General features: G+C 40.1%; 1 protein-coding gene and 1 long non-coding RNA gene across 2 annotated transcripts in view; one reads left to right on the top strand and one right to left on the bottom strand.

Moving 5' to 3' along the window:
* The window catches only part of plxna4 (plexin A4), a 236484-nt gene extending 227328 nt beyond the window's left edge, over positions 1 to 9156 (top strand). The window contains exons 30-32 of the mRNA XM_078242869.1: positions 2455 to 2667; positions 7966 to 8116; positions 9061 to 9156. Coding sequence (XP_078098995.1) covers positions 2455 to 2667; positions 7966 to 8116; positions 9061 to 9156 — 460 coding nt within the window. The remainder of the gene's footprint in view (positions 1 to 2454; positions 2668 to 7965; positions 8117 to 9060) is intronic.
* Positions 9157 to 9421: 265 nt separating this feature from the next.
* The window catches only part of LOC144512252 (uncharacterized), an 85721-nt gene continuing 77120 nt past the window's right edge, over positions 9422 to 18022 (bottom strand). The window contains exons 2-3 of the long non-coding RNA XR_013500979.1: positions 10706 to 10980; positions 9422 to 9510 (exon numbers count right to left, since the gene is read on the bottom strand). This is a non-coding gene — a long non-coding RNA (uncharacterized LOC144512252). The remainder of the gene's footprint in view (positions 9511 to 10705; positions 10981 to 18022) is intronic.

Here is an 18022-nt window from a genome sequence, read left to right as displayed (position 1 = left end):
AGCTAAAATGCACATAGACCAGAGAACAGTAAAGATATAGAGATCCAAATAACACTTTCTTAATACCACCTGAGCCCTTTTACTGCAACACACAGATAGAGATGGCCCTATATCTATTCATTTTGGCAGAAATAAGCCTAGCAAATAAACAGACTTGTATATTTTTATTATTCTGGACAGGCACAAAATAGGACCCACTTGCACAAACAAAGCAATATGAACTGTGTCACTATGCGGCCCCCAGCAAGGACCCCTGGACACTGCTGGAAAAAAAATTAGAGCCAGCCACCACCTGGTTTTAAAGATAAAGGCTTTATTGAATTGAGCACACACATCAAATGGAGCACATCGGCAATAGAAGGGCCTGTGTACTAGTTTTGCAAAGTGAATAAATCCTCGTCCCCCATCTGGCGCATAATATGTTCATGTCTATTGCCTGACAGGCTGTAGCAAATATAAAAAATGGCATTTACGGACTTAGGGCCCTAGTTAACGATCTAAGCGCGCAGCGTGAAGCGCATGGCGCAGGTGTGTTTAGGGCGTGTCCAAATCCACTTTTGCTAGTTTGACGGCGAAAAAAAGTAGCCGGGTGCATGGTTGTACTTAGGCCACGTCCACACCTACCAAAACGATTTTTTTTTTACCCATCTTCCTTGGATTTGTTTCAAGAATAGTTGCGTCCAAGCGGATCCATTTGTAAATGACTCAACACGCTACTCCATATTCCAGGCCTATAAGCAGCACTGTTTCTGCTAGAGAAATTCACCAAAAAACAGAGAAGAGGAGCATTGTCAGTTCCACTTCCCATCATAACATCACTAGCTAGACTAACGTTCTCTTAATACATCCGTGGACAATAATAACTTTCACCACTGCTCATTTTATAAAGGCCGCCGCAAGAAAATGTGTCTTTGTTTAAATTGTATAATGTGCTGTTGGATTGCTTTTTATTTTGCAATTCTGTCTGCCATCGGACATGATTGTAGCGCGCTAGCTGGCATAATCCACGTTTTTCTTGCAGTAGCCTTTCTACAATAAGCCATGCTAAAAGTTACTATAATCCGTTCAAGGAGTTGATAAGCAGACAGATTAGCTAGCTAGTTGCTAAGTTGTCTACTTCCACTTTATAAACAGATAACCATAGCAGCTAACGTTAACGTAACGTAGCTGCTTTAGCGATGTTTTAACGCAAAAATTGTTAACGTTAGCAATATATCTTGTGTAGAATCTAGGACCGGCAGAGCAGAGGGAAGTGTCAGGGAGCAGAGACATTTATTTAGATGAAGTGAGCTTGTTTGACCATGGAGATGGGATATGCTCGCTTATAGCTTCAGCGCAGTCGTGTGTGTGTCAGTGGCCACGGGTAAGAGGTCGAGGGGCGTGGCGATGACATCATCGATACGATAAGTATGCGGTTTCGCTGTCCAAACAAAGCCAAAAGGGAGAAGTTTTCGAATTTTTTCACCCTGGGACCAGGTTTCAAAAAAGTGCATTTTCAGGCAGTGCATTTACTGGATTCGTCGGGCCCAAACGATGCTAAACATGTGCGTTTGCACCAAAAAGCGTCTCCGTGTGGATGGCCCCTCAGTGTCTTCATTAATTCACAGGTGTGTTCTGGGTGTAACATGCAATAAACCAATCAGAGTGTCATCTCCCATTCCTTTTATAAGCCAGGCACGTTTGTACCTTGGCGCATTGCTATTATGATGGCGGATTTGCACCGTAATATTTTTATTTGTAATCTTTAGCATGTTTGTGTGCTGCTGCGCTTCCCTGTGTTTGTGTAACAAGCATAGTGTGCACACTGTACACGAGCCTAGGTGCATTTTACTAATGTGCTGTTAAAATAACAATGAAATGCTGCGCTATTGACTTTAGACCAGGTTTTTGTTGGTCAATGGTGCGATCATTTCCCGCTGCCTCAAAATAACAATACGCCAAGAATGCACCTGAACACACCTACCTGTAAGACCAGCACGCCCATGGGTGCAAAAATGGGCGCAGGTGCATTTGCTATTTAAACGACGTGGGCGCTGGACGGGAAATTGACAACTGCGTCGGTCTGAAACTAGCAAAGACACTTGCGTTGGGCTCAGAGCAGTTCAACCAGACACAGACTGTTTTATTTTACACTCTTTGTTTTTGCATGGCTATTTGAGCATTCTGTCACTGAGATGTAACTGAACAATCAATGCAAAAGTAATTTTAATGACAACATGCATAAAATGACATAAGTAATTTAGTCTCATTAGCCTATTGAAATTTTTTAACAGATGACATTCTGTTACAAGTTCAGTTATGGTAACACCCCACAACATGGCATTTCGAATTGAAGGAAAACCCATTTGAATAGATTGCAGGATTGGCTGCAGCACACCTACATACCATTATTAAACAGTGATGAAAAATAAAAGTACTAAAGTACTTTGTTCTCTTTTTTCCTCCTCCCTGCAGCCTACCTCTGCGTTTCTGGGTAAATGTGATCAAGAACCCCCAGTTTGTGTTCGATATACATAAGAGCAGCATCACAGATGCCTGTCTGTCTGTGGTGGCCCAGACCTTCATGGACTCCTGCTCCACCTCAGAACACCGCCTTGGGAAGGACTCACCCTCCAACAAGCTGCTTTATGCCAAGGACATTCCCAGCTACAAGAGCTGGGTGGAGAGGTGAGCTGTTGATAAATGCACACACCAAACACTAGATGGATGAAGAGAGGAAGAGTGTGTGAGAGTGAAAACATCAGAAAATCTGCATTAGCCATGTTTCATTCCAACACACACACACATTGTGACTGTGGCTCTGTGATCTATGGGCCATGAAATACAATCCAAATTACAACACAGTGGGAATGGATGGGAACGCCCAGTGCATGAGATCTAAAGTACAGAGGAGTCAGTGTGTGTGTGTGTGTGTGTGTGTGTGTGGGGGTGTGGGTTGGGGGGGGGGAATAGCAAGCAGTAGAAGCTGGTAATATGTTAAAATGAGTTTTATTACATTTATTTGTCAGCAGGGGAGGCGAAAAGGTCCTGAATAAAAGATGGGGTAGTGTGAAGCAGTTCTGAGTATTTGTGTTGGTAGCTTTGTCACAAGGCAAGCCTCGGGACGAAAATATATGTGTGCTGCTTGAATGGGTGGAACCAAATGGGGAGCTTCAGGCTCAGGACTGTACCCATTAGTCCTGTGTGTGTTAGTGTCATTGGTCTCACAAAAAACACAAATAAGTGTGAGGAAATTGCTGATTCATACATGGATATGTTTGGATATTTCATAAACTTTATTTCAGACCCAGGGGGATCCATTTCACAATAACAAATACACAAACACAGAGTATAACATAAAATACAAAAATACAAAACCTTCCACAATGTTCAGTGTCTGACATACAGAGATGTTCGCCAATGGTTCCACAGTCTGGAAGAAAATCTGACAGAACTGCGTACAGGGTTAGCTAAAACAGTGATCAAGTCATTTTTTGACTCAAATACCCTACACATAAATCTATACATCAAGTTACGTAAAACAGCAGAGCAGGTAGGTACCCCGACACTGACAAACATATGGCTTGCACTGGAGCTTCTTGGAGCTCTCAGCAGCAGCCTCATGCTGTCATTATAAGCCACTATGAGTTTTCTAATGCTGCCTTGCTTATAACGACACCACAGGTAGGCAGTATACAAAGGTGTACAATACGCTCTGAAGAGTGAGATCTTCACAGATACAGAGCACATGCTAAACTTACGACACAGCATGTTCGCTTGAGCGTACAGCTTCTGACGCTGCCTGTAGATATCCTTATCATCAGACAAGTCATTTGCAATAATATGGCCCAAATATGTAATCTCACTGCACACCCCAAGTGCAGTACCAGACAGATCGAAGTCAGGGAAGGTTGACTGTCTGTCTTCTCTACTTCTAATAATCATGATCTTACTCTTTTTGGCATTGTATTTTATATCAAAATCAGCACCATACTGTGTGCATATTCTCAAAAGCTGTTGGAGACCAGCACTATATGGGCTAAAAATGACCACATCATCTGCGTACATAAGGTGATTAATTAGTGAGTCACCAACTCTACAACCTGTACCACATGCATTAAATCAAAGACAAATCATTCATATACATATTAAAAAGAAAAGGAGACAGAATTCCGCCCTGGCGGACACCATTAGTCACTTGGAAGGGGACAGATGTAACATTCCACCATCTCACTCTCATTGTCTGATGCGAGTACCAATAAACCAAGATTCTTATTAAAAATCCAGGGACCCCACTGTTAGACAATTTTAAAAATAATTTCTCATGATTAACACGATCGAATGCTTTAGAAGCATCAATGAAGCACATGAACATTGTGGAATTATATTTATCTAAAATTTCCTTTAGTGCAAAAATACATAAATCAGTGCCATGCTTTCTTTTAAAACCAAATTGGTTATCAGTAGACAGGACATACCTCTCAAGTCTACACAATAGAACTGTCTCCAGCACTTTGGACATAACACTGGCCAGAGCTATTGGCCTGTAATTATCTGAGCTGCTCAGCTTCCCCACTTTATCTTTAATAACTGGTACTAGCACAACAGAGAGCATAGAATCAGGTAACGCTCCATGAACAAAAAAACCTGTGTAGCACATAGCAACTAGAGGGCACAGTTTCTTACTGGCAAGTTTAAGATGTTCAGCTGAAATACTATCCAGACCACAGGCCTTATTATCCCTTAACTTCAATATTGCTTCATTGACTTCAGCAGAAGTGACAACAACATCATCATTAAACTCTACATTATCCACTACAAACAGATTACTTTTTACACAGTTTAACAGTTCATAATATTGTTTCCGCCATAACTGTGAAATTTCATCAGGACCACTCACACCATCTATATTAGATGGGAGAGATGTTTTGCAATTAGTCATAGTTTTTATTTCTTTCCAGAAGTCATTAACATTATTTTTTTGCAGCTTCCATGCCAGTGAATCTGACCTCATAATGTTTTCATTTCTTTTAATATAGCGAAGTGCATATTTAAATCTAGCATTAGTGCATTTCTTATTTTCAAACAAGGGGCCATGCCTGCTTTTGCCTGACTCAGCCCATTTTTTAAAAGCATTTCGGGCCTCTGCATGGAGCTCTTCTACATGATCTTTCCAACCTGGCTTAGCATTGCACACTTTTGTCCTGTTTAAACAGAGGCCTGCTCGAGATACCGAGAGACTCCACAATAGCCTCATACAGGGAACATAAATCTTTACAGTGTTGTACATTCTTACAGTTCATATCCCGACACAATAAGGCATCTTTTGGGATGACTGAACTATTCATTAAGATCTTTCTTAGACAATTTTGACCAATTTATTTTCCCTACATCAATGCCATTATCCACAGGCAACAACACTGGTAAATTGCCTGTCCAACACCATGAGAAAGGGTATATGGTCCATAGTAGCCAGATCGTAACCAATCTTCATCATATCGATGGAGTCATAGGCATCCACTGTACAAAGGCAGTGATCCAGCCAGGAAGTAGAGTGCCAGGCCTCGCTGATATAAGTATAGCTATCATTCGGCAATAGTACCTTACTAGATAAAATCAATGCACCGTCAGAACAAAACTGCATTGAATGATTACCAAATAAAGAGTTGGCATCAGATACATCAGCATTCATGTCACCAACGACATAGATACAGGTAGAAGAATTGTCCTGAATAAAAGACGTGATAAATGCCAATCTACTGAGGTACTCAGATAGATACATACTTTATACATACATACATTATCTACTTACATAGATAATGTAAGAAGATATGCAAATGCAAAAAACAATCAGTGTGGACAGAGAATATAGCTACTGTATGGGGCTGCCCAAGCAAACATTTAAGCCTGTATTGGGACTTTTTAGGCCTTTATTTTTATAGGACAGCTGAAGACATGAAAGGGGAGAGAGAGGGGAAATTACATGCAGCAAAGGGCCACAGGTTGGAGTCGAACCCGTGGCCGCTGCATCGAGGAGTAAACCTCTATATATGGGCACACGCTATACCAGGTGAGCTACCCAGGAGCCCTAGTAATACACTGATTTTAATTAGTTAGCTGTAAAACGAAACATCCCACTGTACTCTTGTGTACATGAATCATGCCTTCATTGCAAGTTAACACCCCACAGTAGAACTGCGTTATTCAGTTGGAAAAGCCTCTGTAATATAGTAGTGACTGACTAAGGGTTGATCTGGTGCTGCTTCACTCTGCTGTCCAACCATGCCAAAGTAAGGGTCATGACAGGAAGAGGATTTTAAAGGCAGAATGCTGCAGCTATGAAAGAAGGCTGCAAAGGGAAGTGAATACTGTAGAGGAAGAGATGTCCTCCTCCTCTCTCTCCTTTATGCTGCAGCTTAAAGAAAGGACATTCTTACCTAAAGAGTAGGCTAGTGGAAACCTGTGTCTCAGGAAGGAAATCTCTGCTGATGCTTCTACAGTGTTTCTCTGTAGAGACAGAACAAATTTAAACTCAATCTACAGTTTTAGGTAATATATATATATATATATATATATATATATAGAGCCAAGATATCCCACAGAGATATCTTGGCTACAGTATGTTCATGTTATTCATTTGGGGCTGTGAAGTGAAGATATTGACACTTGCCTTGAATTTGATGTGGGAATTGATGGTCTCCAGACAATAACAAATACATCACAGCTGTCATAACATTATTTGTTTACAACAGTATTTGCATATGGATCAGTGTATTTCCAAAGCTAACATTTTATGGATTTTATAGATCTTTCTTGCAGATTTGCACTAAGGCAACTATGAAATAAAGATCTAAGATGTACTATAGGCTGCTTGTATTCAAATTATATTTATTTGACAGCAAGGCAAGGCAGCTTTATTTGTATAGCACATTTCAGCAACAGGGCAATTCAAAGTCTTTTACATAAAAACATAAAATCAGATCAAATATGAGAATAAAAGTTACAGTGCAGTATAAGAAATTGAACATTAAAGAGCAGTTAAAAACAGTTAAAAATATAAAAGCAGATAAAATACGAGATTTTAGGCTGCTAGTATGGACATTGCCGTTCCCAGAACGGGCCGGTAACTTTATCCTGTAAGACACATAAGAAACAACTGACATGCCAGCTTATCAACACAAAATGCTGCAGAGTTCATTATCTTTAGGACTATAAAGAACAGTCCAAGTCTTGGGCTAATATTGGATTGTTATTGGAACTAAGCTCACAGCACTTTTTTAAAGCATGGGATTTTAGTTTTGTAACGTTTTTGTAAAATTCTTTCCTAAAACAAACACACCAACAATCCCCTGCTAGGAGCTCCTACAACTGCCCTCCAGCACTGAACAGGTGTTGATGTGTGCGTGACCTCTTTGCAAAGGCTATGAGCACCACCCACCTGCCTTTTCCTTTGCTCAGTTTGCTCTAAAGACTTGCTTCCTGGCAAATCCATCTCTCCTTCGCACATGCCCAGAATTATCCAGCCAAAGATCTGGCCTGTCCTCGAGCGGCTGCAGCTACAGGAATTTAATATGTAAATAACCATCTTTAATTAACATAGTTGATAGGGGTAACACAGCTGCTGCTGACAATGACTGATTACACTTACCTTAATGCAGTGTGTGTGTATGTGTTCTGTTGTGGTGTTCAAGGTTGAAATCTAAGGCCTGTCAGTTTCTACTATGACTCCATTTCAGTCATGTAACTATGCAACACACTTGTTGCCTCTGTGCTACATGTATTATATCTTTATATTATCTTTTATCTTATATTACATATCTTTGAAGAACTGCAGTAAATCACTGCAAGGAGTAATGAGCTCCAAGGAAAACAGCAGCACTATCTACATTAAAACACACCACTGGGTGTTTCCTTTAACAATATTCTCAGAAGAAAACAGTCCAAATGTGTATGCTTTGTTTTATTCCTCCCTGTCTCTTTTAATAGGTACTACTCCGACATTAGTAAGATGCAAGCGATCAGCGACCAGGACATGAATGCCTACTTAGCAGAACAGTCCAGGATGCACATGAACGAGTTCAACTCCATGAGCTCTCTAAGTGAGATTTACTCCTATGTGGGCAAATACACTGAGGAGGTATGTAATACTAACACTTACAACACATCTGTGCCATTATTATCTAAGATTTAGTACAATCTCGACCCAGGGAGGTTAGAGATTGTTGGTAGGTAGTTAAAGGAATATTCCACTGAAAATTGGTTTTATATAACCTACATTTATATCAATCTAGCAAATAGCACATACTAATGAATATGGTTATTGTGCTTTATATAATAATGGTAGAGTAACCAAATAATAAAAAAAATGCTATGTAATTTGCTGTATTAATAATGCACTGACTCTACTTACAATCACATTTGTTTTCATTGATAGATATGTGATTATTTGTTCCCACTATTAACCATGCAGAGGAGGTTGATGTGGTTTTTCTGTCCTGAGTAGTGTCTCAAATGATCCTCTAAGGCTGTGTCAGGGCCAACATGCTCCACCAATCAAATGGTTAGCCTGTAAGCAGCATGAGAGGCAAAGCCCAGGGCAAAAATACATCAAGCACTAGCTGCTGCTGATGAAGCTTATTACTTAATGATTGCATAACAGTCTTCATCAGCTTACTTTCCTCATTTGTATTGTGGTGGCCAGACTACAGTATAAGAGGACAATTTTGAAGTTAGGGGGACTTGTTCGCCCATCTCGATGGAAATACACTCATGAAAGGATTAGTACAATATTTGATGTTCAAAGGATAGCTTTTCAGTGGAGGATTCCTTTAACGATTTTTAGAGTTTGCAATTTTGTCAGTACACTCAGCAGCAATATGTCATCAGGATATTGCATTTACTAGAGTAAATATTGCCAACAGTAATATTTAAGAAAGAAAATACAGAAACACATTGGAGCATTCTGTAGGATTGGCTATCATGATATACCAGATTTGAAAGTACTGATTGCAGTTTTGTCATGTTGAGTAATTTTAGTAATGTCTTTGTGTGTCTGTGTTTATCTCACTGTCCTGCTGGCAGATTGTGTGTTCACTGGAGCAAGACGATGCAGCCCGGAAACAGAGGCTGGCCTTCAAGCTGGAGCAGGTGGTGGCCTTCATGAGTCTGGAGAGCTGAGGACCGCACTTCCCAGGGCGCACTGGGAAAAGACCCCATCAGAAACCGAGCCGTGCCTGAGTGAAGACCTGTCCCCATCTTTTTCATCATGTGATTTCCTCCCTCCGCCTTTCAGAGATGATGACTTCTTCCTTGACCTTTTTTCTGCTTTCTCTATTCCCCAAGAACTATTTAGTTTTCCTCATCCACTCTGCTGCATAGACTAGTTTACCTGAAGATATCTGAAGGGTGGTTCGGAGCTGAGGTTGGCATTTCCCACAGTGCAGTGTGGGGGATCCCTCAGCTTCATCACAGGGAGAGCTTCAAGGGGCGATGCTTGAAAGCTGGCCATATTGGCATACTTCAGTCCCCCTGCTGGAAGAAAAGAGGGGAAAAACATTTTTATGTTGCCTTCAAGAATTTACACTGATAGGTAATTCTTTAAAAACCACAATGTTGGGTGTCCATTTTGTTGACAACTTTTTTTCAAAAATAGGATAGTTAAAATAAAACCATCTCTAGAGTCCAGTTTATTGTAGTTCTATATCAAATGTACAAGATTAAGAGGAAACTTCAAAAATTATGACTGCAAGCCAAATGAACACCTCTGAAGAAAATTAATGCAAGGATGGTTTGCCAAGTTTACACTGTACCTACAAGCGAAGCATACATATCGGCGAAATTTGGGGCGAGTCCTAGAACGTTCTTGTGTTCTTTCAATGTAGCTGGAGTTGTATTTAAGAAAAGACTGATGGGGGTAGGGAAGGTTTAGTGCTTCTCTGAACTTTTCCTTTATTGAAATGTGGCTGACGCTACTTTACAAACCAGAGCATCCCCAATCTATACCCGTTTGCAACATTCGCACATTTTTCCCTGCCCAGCATACATTTACAAAGAAAGCGCTCATGATTTCTGCTTCCATCTGGCTTATGTAGCTACTGCAAAATTAAACTAGTAGACAAAACTCTGGAGGCCCCGACCCAAGTTGGATCCTCTGTAAGAAGCACACAACTAACTCTGGAAGACAGTGTTCTGACTGCTTATCCAAACACCAGGAGCAGTCTTTGTCTGGCTCTTGCCACTTCCAATCTTGTGTCGCCACCGCGACGGTCTATCAAAGCACACACAGATGCACAGATACACACACAATCAGCAGCTGCACAAGATCCTGACTGCCCAGATATCTACACCAACCCTGGAGGAGGTAAATGGAAAAGCTGACTGAAATGTACTGGGTAAGAAACTGCTTGAACATTTAAAAAGAGAAGAATGATTCAATACAGTTTAGCCAGAGATGACTGACTGCTCCCTAAAGGGGTTCTGTTGTGAGAGTAGCACTTCTTTCCCAGGATGTTCTTATTGAAAGACTTTTGTGTGGAGAAATCAAACAAGATGGACTTAGTTGGTCAGCCAAAAACCAAAGGAGCTTGAAATTTTCAAAATGGTCAAAAAATGCATTTGTAAAGTGCCACTGAGGAACTGACAAAAAAGGACTGTAAAAGACAACCACTTCTAGGACAAAAAAATTATTGTGACTGGAACTTTAAGAAACCTGTGTTATTTTTCTGACCTCAGTGTGTCGAGGTGAGAGGCTCTGTGGGCGAGGTGATCCAATCCTCCTTCCTCTTTCCATCGTCCAGGGTGTCTCCAGCTCTCGGCACACCGTTCACCTTTGTGTCCGGCTCCTGACTTAGCAGTTTTCTTTTCTGTTTTGCACAAGCGTTGGAGATGGTAGCTAGTTGCATACGGCAAAACCCTAACTCTTGAGTGTGTAACTGTTGAGGCGCTCTTGTCTGTATTAGTGTAGTTGTCCTCAGTGGCGGCAGGGGGCGGCCTTCTCCAAGCCTAAAAAAAAAAAAAAAAGAGAAACTCTGATAGAGCAGATCAGGAACAGAACAAGAAGTGAGCCTCACGGCAGGATAAACAGGAAAATGATAGACATTAAAAGTAGATATGACTTGTTGGAGAGAGCGATTTAAAGAGAGATGATGGAGGCGCCCTACGTACCATTTGACCTCTGCCCTTTCTTTTGCCTTGACAACGTGCCCCATGTGGTGATGTGAATGTGTGAAGACCGCCCTAGGTCCACCTTGGGTCCTTTATTGGCTTTTTAAGCGCATGTAAAACGTTAACAATTTAAGAAACTTATTTAAAAAAAAAGTGAAAAATAAGAAAATTAAGCCTTGCAATGATGATGTGGATGTGTTCTTTTATCTTTCTTTTGCTTGGAAGAATCAGGATGGAAAAGTGGATTGTTCATGTAATAAAAACTATAACTTTCGTTTAAGGTGGAACCTTTATCCAGTTCAACCCCTACTGCAGAACTTCATGCCCATGGTTTTTGTGAAGTGTTAGATGCTAAATAAAACAGATATTATATACCCTTGCATGTTGACCTATTTGGATGGTATGAAAAGGAACTGCCTTGCGCAATGATATTTATATACTTCTACTACTACTTGGGAATTTTAAAGTCATTTACAAGCCAACTGTTCATTTTAAAACTATGGATCTTACAGACAACATTAACCCTGTTTAGAATGTCTTGTCCTGTTTACTGTGTCCTCCATTACGGTGTATTGTGACAGCTGTGTCTTTTAGTTTTGGTACACAGACAATGCATGTTGAGTCTTGCGCTGTCTTTGCTGCTATTACATCTTGTTTTGATAGTTGTCTACTGCATTACATTGATTATTTCATCATTATAATTGCTTACATTTAGTTTTCTCCATCAGTTGAGCCCAGAACAGAAAAGAAACATTTGAGTTATGAAGCTATTTTCAAATTACTAAAGATGGACACTTATGAAAGCAAACAGATGTGGTTCGACAAAGGTTCATTTCATAAAAGGTAACAATAGACTGCATACGTTTGCCAACATATGTCACAAAATAATTTAAATTTTCTTGAAAAACACCTGGAAAAAACTATGTATACATGTGATTTATCATACAGATAAATACAACTTTCTAATAAGAGAGGCACATTAGGCTTGATAGTAGACTTATGTTTAAGACTGAGGTTGGCAAGTGACTGTTTCTTTCTTAGCCCTTGTGTCCAATGTGTGTGAAATATCCAAGTCATTGTCCATTTATTACTGTCTGCAGCTATACAGTATGATGAATGTCCGTTGTTTCAACTTGGTGGGGTACATTCACAAGGTGTTTGATGGACATGTTATGTAGTAAACATATCAAACCTATTCATGTCCATTATTGGAAAATTAGGTGAATACGGATTGATTGAGGGCCTTGATGATTAATTCATGCAAAGCTGGCATTAATTATGTAAGAAATGTACTACTGAAACCACATAATTTCAAAGAACCCCTCTCATTTCTGTAGCCAATGTATACTCTGTCTAGATACCCAAAGTTTCCCCTCACAGCCGTGTGTTAATAAATAACACAAGGTGACATCCTGGACTGTCATTGTGAATCTACCCCCCAGTGTAACATCCTGTCTTTCATTTCTCCCTGCCCTGTCCCTTCCCCTGTAACAAATGTTGTCTGCTAGAAGCCACCTTGTGTTGCCAAGACCACAGATAAAGTTTCCACCTTTAAACGTTTTGTAGGAACTTAAAATGTCCTCCTAGCTCAGTGTTATAGCAGGTGTTACAGAAACATGCTAGAAAATACTTTTACTAGACCATATTTGAAAGATAAAGAGTATCTTATCGAGATAAAAATGAATCCTGGGGGATATAAGGCGAGCTTCTCTAACTTTGTTATAATTAATTGTATACCTGTGTATGTAAATATAATGCATTCCTATTTTGCAGTCAAGAACAAAATACTATTTGTAATATAGAATAAACTTTATTATGAAACCAAACATTTGCTCTTTGTTTCAATTCGCAGTCTTGTTGGAGTCTAACTGACAACAGCTACATTTGAATTATACTGTCATTGGCAATCAAAGTTTAAATTGAAAAAGATATACTGTAAATACTATGGTCTGAATCTTAAAGTACTATGAGCCAGATTTAGACTTTGACATGCCCCTTACTCGGCTGTGAAACAGCCTCCTGCAAGATGCACCCTGATGATACATTTTTAAAGCTTCAATCAACCTCCAAGACCCCTTCACAGGCAAACTGTGGTTGGAGCTATGCTGCAAAAATTTAAATCTGATCAGAAACATTAGTAAGTTGTTCTGTCCTTACAGGTGCAACATCACCAACACGGGAGATTTGGAGACACATTCCCAAGATCAGGTACAGTCTGAAAACACCTGTGAGGGTGTTCCAGGAATTACAAGGGCTTTAAACTAAATGGTGTGGCCATATTTTATGTCTAACAAAAGTTCAAGCCTTATGCTACCTACACATCATTTATAAGCATCATTATATAAAACTTGAAGCAACAGCCACTGACAAATAAAACAGGATAATAGCTCTGAATTCTTGGAATGCGTTTGCACATACAGACTCGCCAAATGGCTCTAATTTTCCTTTCCATCCTAGTGACAAGTGCTACGTCAGCCAAACTTGTTGTTCAGGGATATTGAGGCCATGCAGGTCTTTCTGGTGCCAGACAGAACAACAAAGAATAAATGCACAAAGATGCATAACAAACAGCTGTTATGATCATTGTGCTGTCAACTGTATTCATGTCAGGATGCACAATAACACTGTAATAATTACAATAATTACTGTAATAGCAGGACAAGACTTCTCCAGTGAAAAGAAAACCCTCAGACTTTTAGAAAAATGCATAATGACCAAAATCATTTCACACCTGATAAACATCCACATTTATCAAATTATGGTTTTATCCAATTAATTTAAAGTATATGGCCTTATTTTCCATGTTGCCACTGGGGAGGGAAGTCATGCTCCGAGTCCAAGTGCACACACACACACACACACACACACACACTGAATAGTCGGATTCTGAATAGGAGTAGTTCAAGGAGTAAATATCTAAATGTAAATTTGCATCCAACATACTGTGAGCCTACTTTTCTAAGAGCAGGGACAGAAGCCTAGCCCACAGTGATGACATCCAATTCAGTCAAACCCATTGGCATCAGAGTGGATGATTTTAGCTTAGAAAAGCAGCTTCCCTCCCTAATAACAAAGCTATCTCATACTGGGCAGGACAAAAACAAACATCCCTGCAAGTTGGGACTAGAATAAACAAAGCTGGTCCCACAAATCAGCTATAATCAACTTAACATTAGAAGACTGGGTTGGTCTATTAGAAGCAGCTGATAGTAACAGTAGCCATGTGTTATGCGAGTAGGTGGGCAGCTAGCCTATTTTTCGAGCATAAGTTGTTTAAAAAGTTCCATCCAACTCTTCTCCTTTTCTTAATGAGGAAAGCAGGGTTGAATATACATCATACAGATGTAAATTTACATACATCTTCCCAATGTCGACAACTTCTCCATTCCATCTTCCAAGTTGGATTTGGCAGTTAAAAACTGGCTGATGGATTATCAATTAATGAGTAAGACTGGCTCACTGGGCATGGACCTTTCATTGTGTTTGGCTCTGAATCAGCCTATTATGACTCCAAGTGATGCAACTGCTGCTTAACTCCTAATCTGAGTTACAGTAAAATATGCTCCATGGGGTAAATCCATGGATCTTATTTAAATTGGCAAGAGGCAGGTTACAAAAGCTTCTCTGGTTTAATGAGAGGTGTTTCCTGACTTGATGCAACGCTGGTCATTATAATGCAGGGAAAGCACAAATCTGCTACCAAAATAATTAGAAAACAGTAGCATTGGTAAAGATTAGTTGAACCCATACATTTCTTCCTCTTGAAGCCAATCTATCCATCCTGAAGCCATTCAGGAAATCAAAAGTAAAAGTCCTGCCTTTAAGCACATATCAAGCTACAAAGCTTAGCTGTAGTTCTGCAGTAAACACATACCTGGTTTATTTTATTCTACAATCTGCATTATTCAATATGATACATCAAAGGCAGTCAAACACATTTTAATGGACAAATTTTCAGATTTATTTAAGTGGCGGTTTTGTTATCTCACAAAACACACAGATTCTGCGTCTGACTTTTTGCAACATTAACTTTTTCAATTGGTACAGCTGCACAATAAAGCATATCACTACCCCAGTAAAACAAGGCCATCTTGAAACACCTTCCCTGAGACACATAGGACTTTAAAAGGTCAGAGGTAAGCTAAAAAAGAGACAAGTAAATGGAACACAGGAGTGACAGATACGGAAATAGAAAGTTCTGTGTAGCAAAGGAGGGCAGGGAAGGTGTGAAATGTAGGAAGGGGTATGCCCATAGACCGGAGGCCGCGGCACTCCACCAGGCTGAGTAGCTGACGGGGACGAGAGATTGAATTGGCCCAGTGTCACCCTCCATATACCAACCAGTGAACTGGGGGTAATGGGTGAGATATAGAAAGAGGCATGGTGGAAGGTGAGACAGAAAGAGAGGTAGGGAGAGGAGGGAGGGCTGCCAAGTGTCACCCTAATTTTCTGACTAGTGAAGTGGGAATAATGGAAGGCAACTCTGAGGGGTGATGGGTTGAGAGAGGTTGGATGGAGGTAGTGAAGGGGGCAGGATGATAGAGAGCCGGCTATGATTGCTTCGCCCCAGGGGTGGTTTTCCACACTCCCATGATCACCGCAGCCCTTTCACCCCAAACCCCCACCCCACTATCACATCAACACACACTGATGTGATGTGGCCATGGAGACAAAAAAAAAAATTAGAAGGTCTGTCCACATGGAGATAGAGTAATGGAAAGACAAGAAGGAGAAGAAGAGAAGAGTTTGGTGCTGTTCAGGCAATCAGTATTAGAGGGCATGAGGGGTTACGGGATTGGATAATCGATAAGGCTGAACCTGCAGCTTTGGGGACTTGAACCCATAATCATCCCCTGGCCACCTCAGCTTTAAAGACTTATCGTCCGACTATTATATTTACTGTCAACAGAGAAATTTAAAAGATTAATACCACTCTATCAGCTGCTGTGGCAAAGTTATCTTTACAAAGAAAGGCCTGTAACAGGTCCAGGTAAGGCTAATGTTACAGAAAAACAGGATTGCACATACAGCTCAGTTATCTTGGAGTATAAAACACTTCACACTTAGTAATGGTTTGGCCTGGCTAATGGTGCCAGCCTGTCTCATGTTTGTGATGTATCTATAATAACCATTGGCTTTGGAGCATGAAGACTGCGAGAAGAAGGGGATTTTAGCTGAGACTTAGAGGTGTCAAACTGGAGAAGGTGCACAAAGCTTAAATCTTTTCTTATAATCTCTCTCCTTACCTTTTTCTATTCTTCAGAAGGTTGCTGCATCTTAAAAGTCACTCACGACAGAGTGTTTTCAAGATTTTTCTAATAATTCGGTAACAATATGACAGTCAGTGGAGTTAAAATATTTTGAGTTTTGCAATAAAATACCGCCAAAAATCATTTTAATAATCTAAGATGATGCCAGAAAACTTAGAAAAATTGTTTCTTAAACACCTGGTTATTGCCTGTGATTTCGAGTTTTGGAGTGAGGTTTCTCATGTGGCTCCTGACATGTGAATAACTGGCTGCTGTATCTAATGCCTGATTGGCAGGATGGATGGATTGATGATAGAAGTGTAGCTTGGACACTGGTTGATGGGTCTAATTTCAGGAGTGGACGCGGAGATACTGACAACTGTACGCAAACAGATGGGAGCTCTGCTCTGCCTTGGTAAACATTTGTGTTGCTGGTGGCAGCAGAGATAGAGTGGGAAAGAAATCAGACAGACTCAATGTTACAGCCAGAAACACCCTAAACACTACAGATGGAAAATAAAGATACAAATCTGAGCTTGTCAAAAGGTTTCAGAACAAAGAGTTTGAACACTGAAGTAACCTTTGAGCTAAGACAAAGTGTGTACATCTGTTGGAGTCAAATCAATAAGGATAAACAAGTGAGTGATACTTCTTCAGGGCAGATACTTTGATCTGAGTCCTATTAATGAAGAGCTAATATTAGGTGAAACTGCTTAAAATGATTAACCCTATTTATGCTCAAATAGTGTTTTTGATGCTTGATTGTTGCCAAAGTACATCTCTGAAACCTACTTCACCACTACCACCTGATAAATCAGATAAACGCCACAGGGTCTAGACACATTGTGTTATGCTAAACATTGCACTCACGCACGCACTCACTCACTCACACACTCTCACTCACACACTCTCACACACACACACACCCCTTTACGTGCTCCACAAATCTTCTCTCCTATTTCAATCAATAACAACCATGCAATTCCTTTTACACTGCACATTTGCTCCACAGTCTCCAGCACCATATGCTCTCACCGAAACACAAATTACCAGAGCTGTGTGAGCCTATACAACACAGTAAATTGATTATCTGGTTGAGAAGTACATTTAATTTAATCTTACTTTATTGTCCGCTTACATGTCCAAAACGTTCTTACTCTTGATAATGGATTCCAGCTGTGCAACAGACAGGTACGATTCAGAAATTTCCTGTGCTGCATAAACATGGAAAAATGTATAAGCTACAGGAAGAGGAAATGGTTTTCTTACTGTAATTGATTTGCCTCAACACTGTGACAGATGTACACTTTACTGCTCTTCCCATGTCACAATTCCAGTCCATTACAAAACACTCTTTAGTCATGAACTACACAACTACATTTAAAACTATATGGAACAAAATCAGTCTTTCTATTTCTGTCTTTCTAAGTTGTTTCACATTTGTAGCTAGTGTGTAATGGCAGTGTTTTTCCATTTGCACATTAACACATTTTTTAACATGACTAGTTGTATGTGTTTGCACTTATCAACAAACTGAAATGAACAATTTGAATGTCATTAGTATTAACTAATAAATAAGACCTGCAGTTTTTATGAAACAGTGTAATCGAGTTACAGGAGTGTAGGTGTTT

The sequence above is a fragment of the Sander vitreus genome, chromosome 23, assembly GCF_031162955.1.
Source record: "Sander vitreus isolate 19-12246 chromosome 23, sanVit1, whole genome shotgun sequence".
Taxonomy (NCBI): domain Eukaryota; kingdom Metazoa; phylum Chordata; class Actinopteri; order Perciformes; family Percidae; genus Sander; species Sander vitreus.
This window is presented reverse-complemented; position numbering and strand designations above follow the sequence as displayed.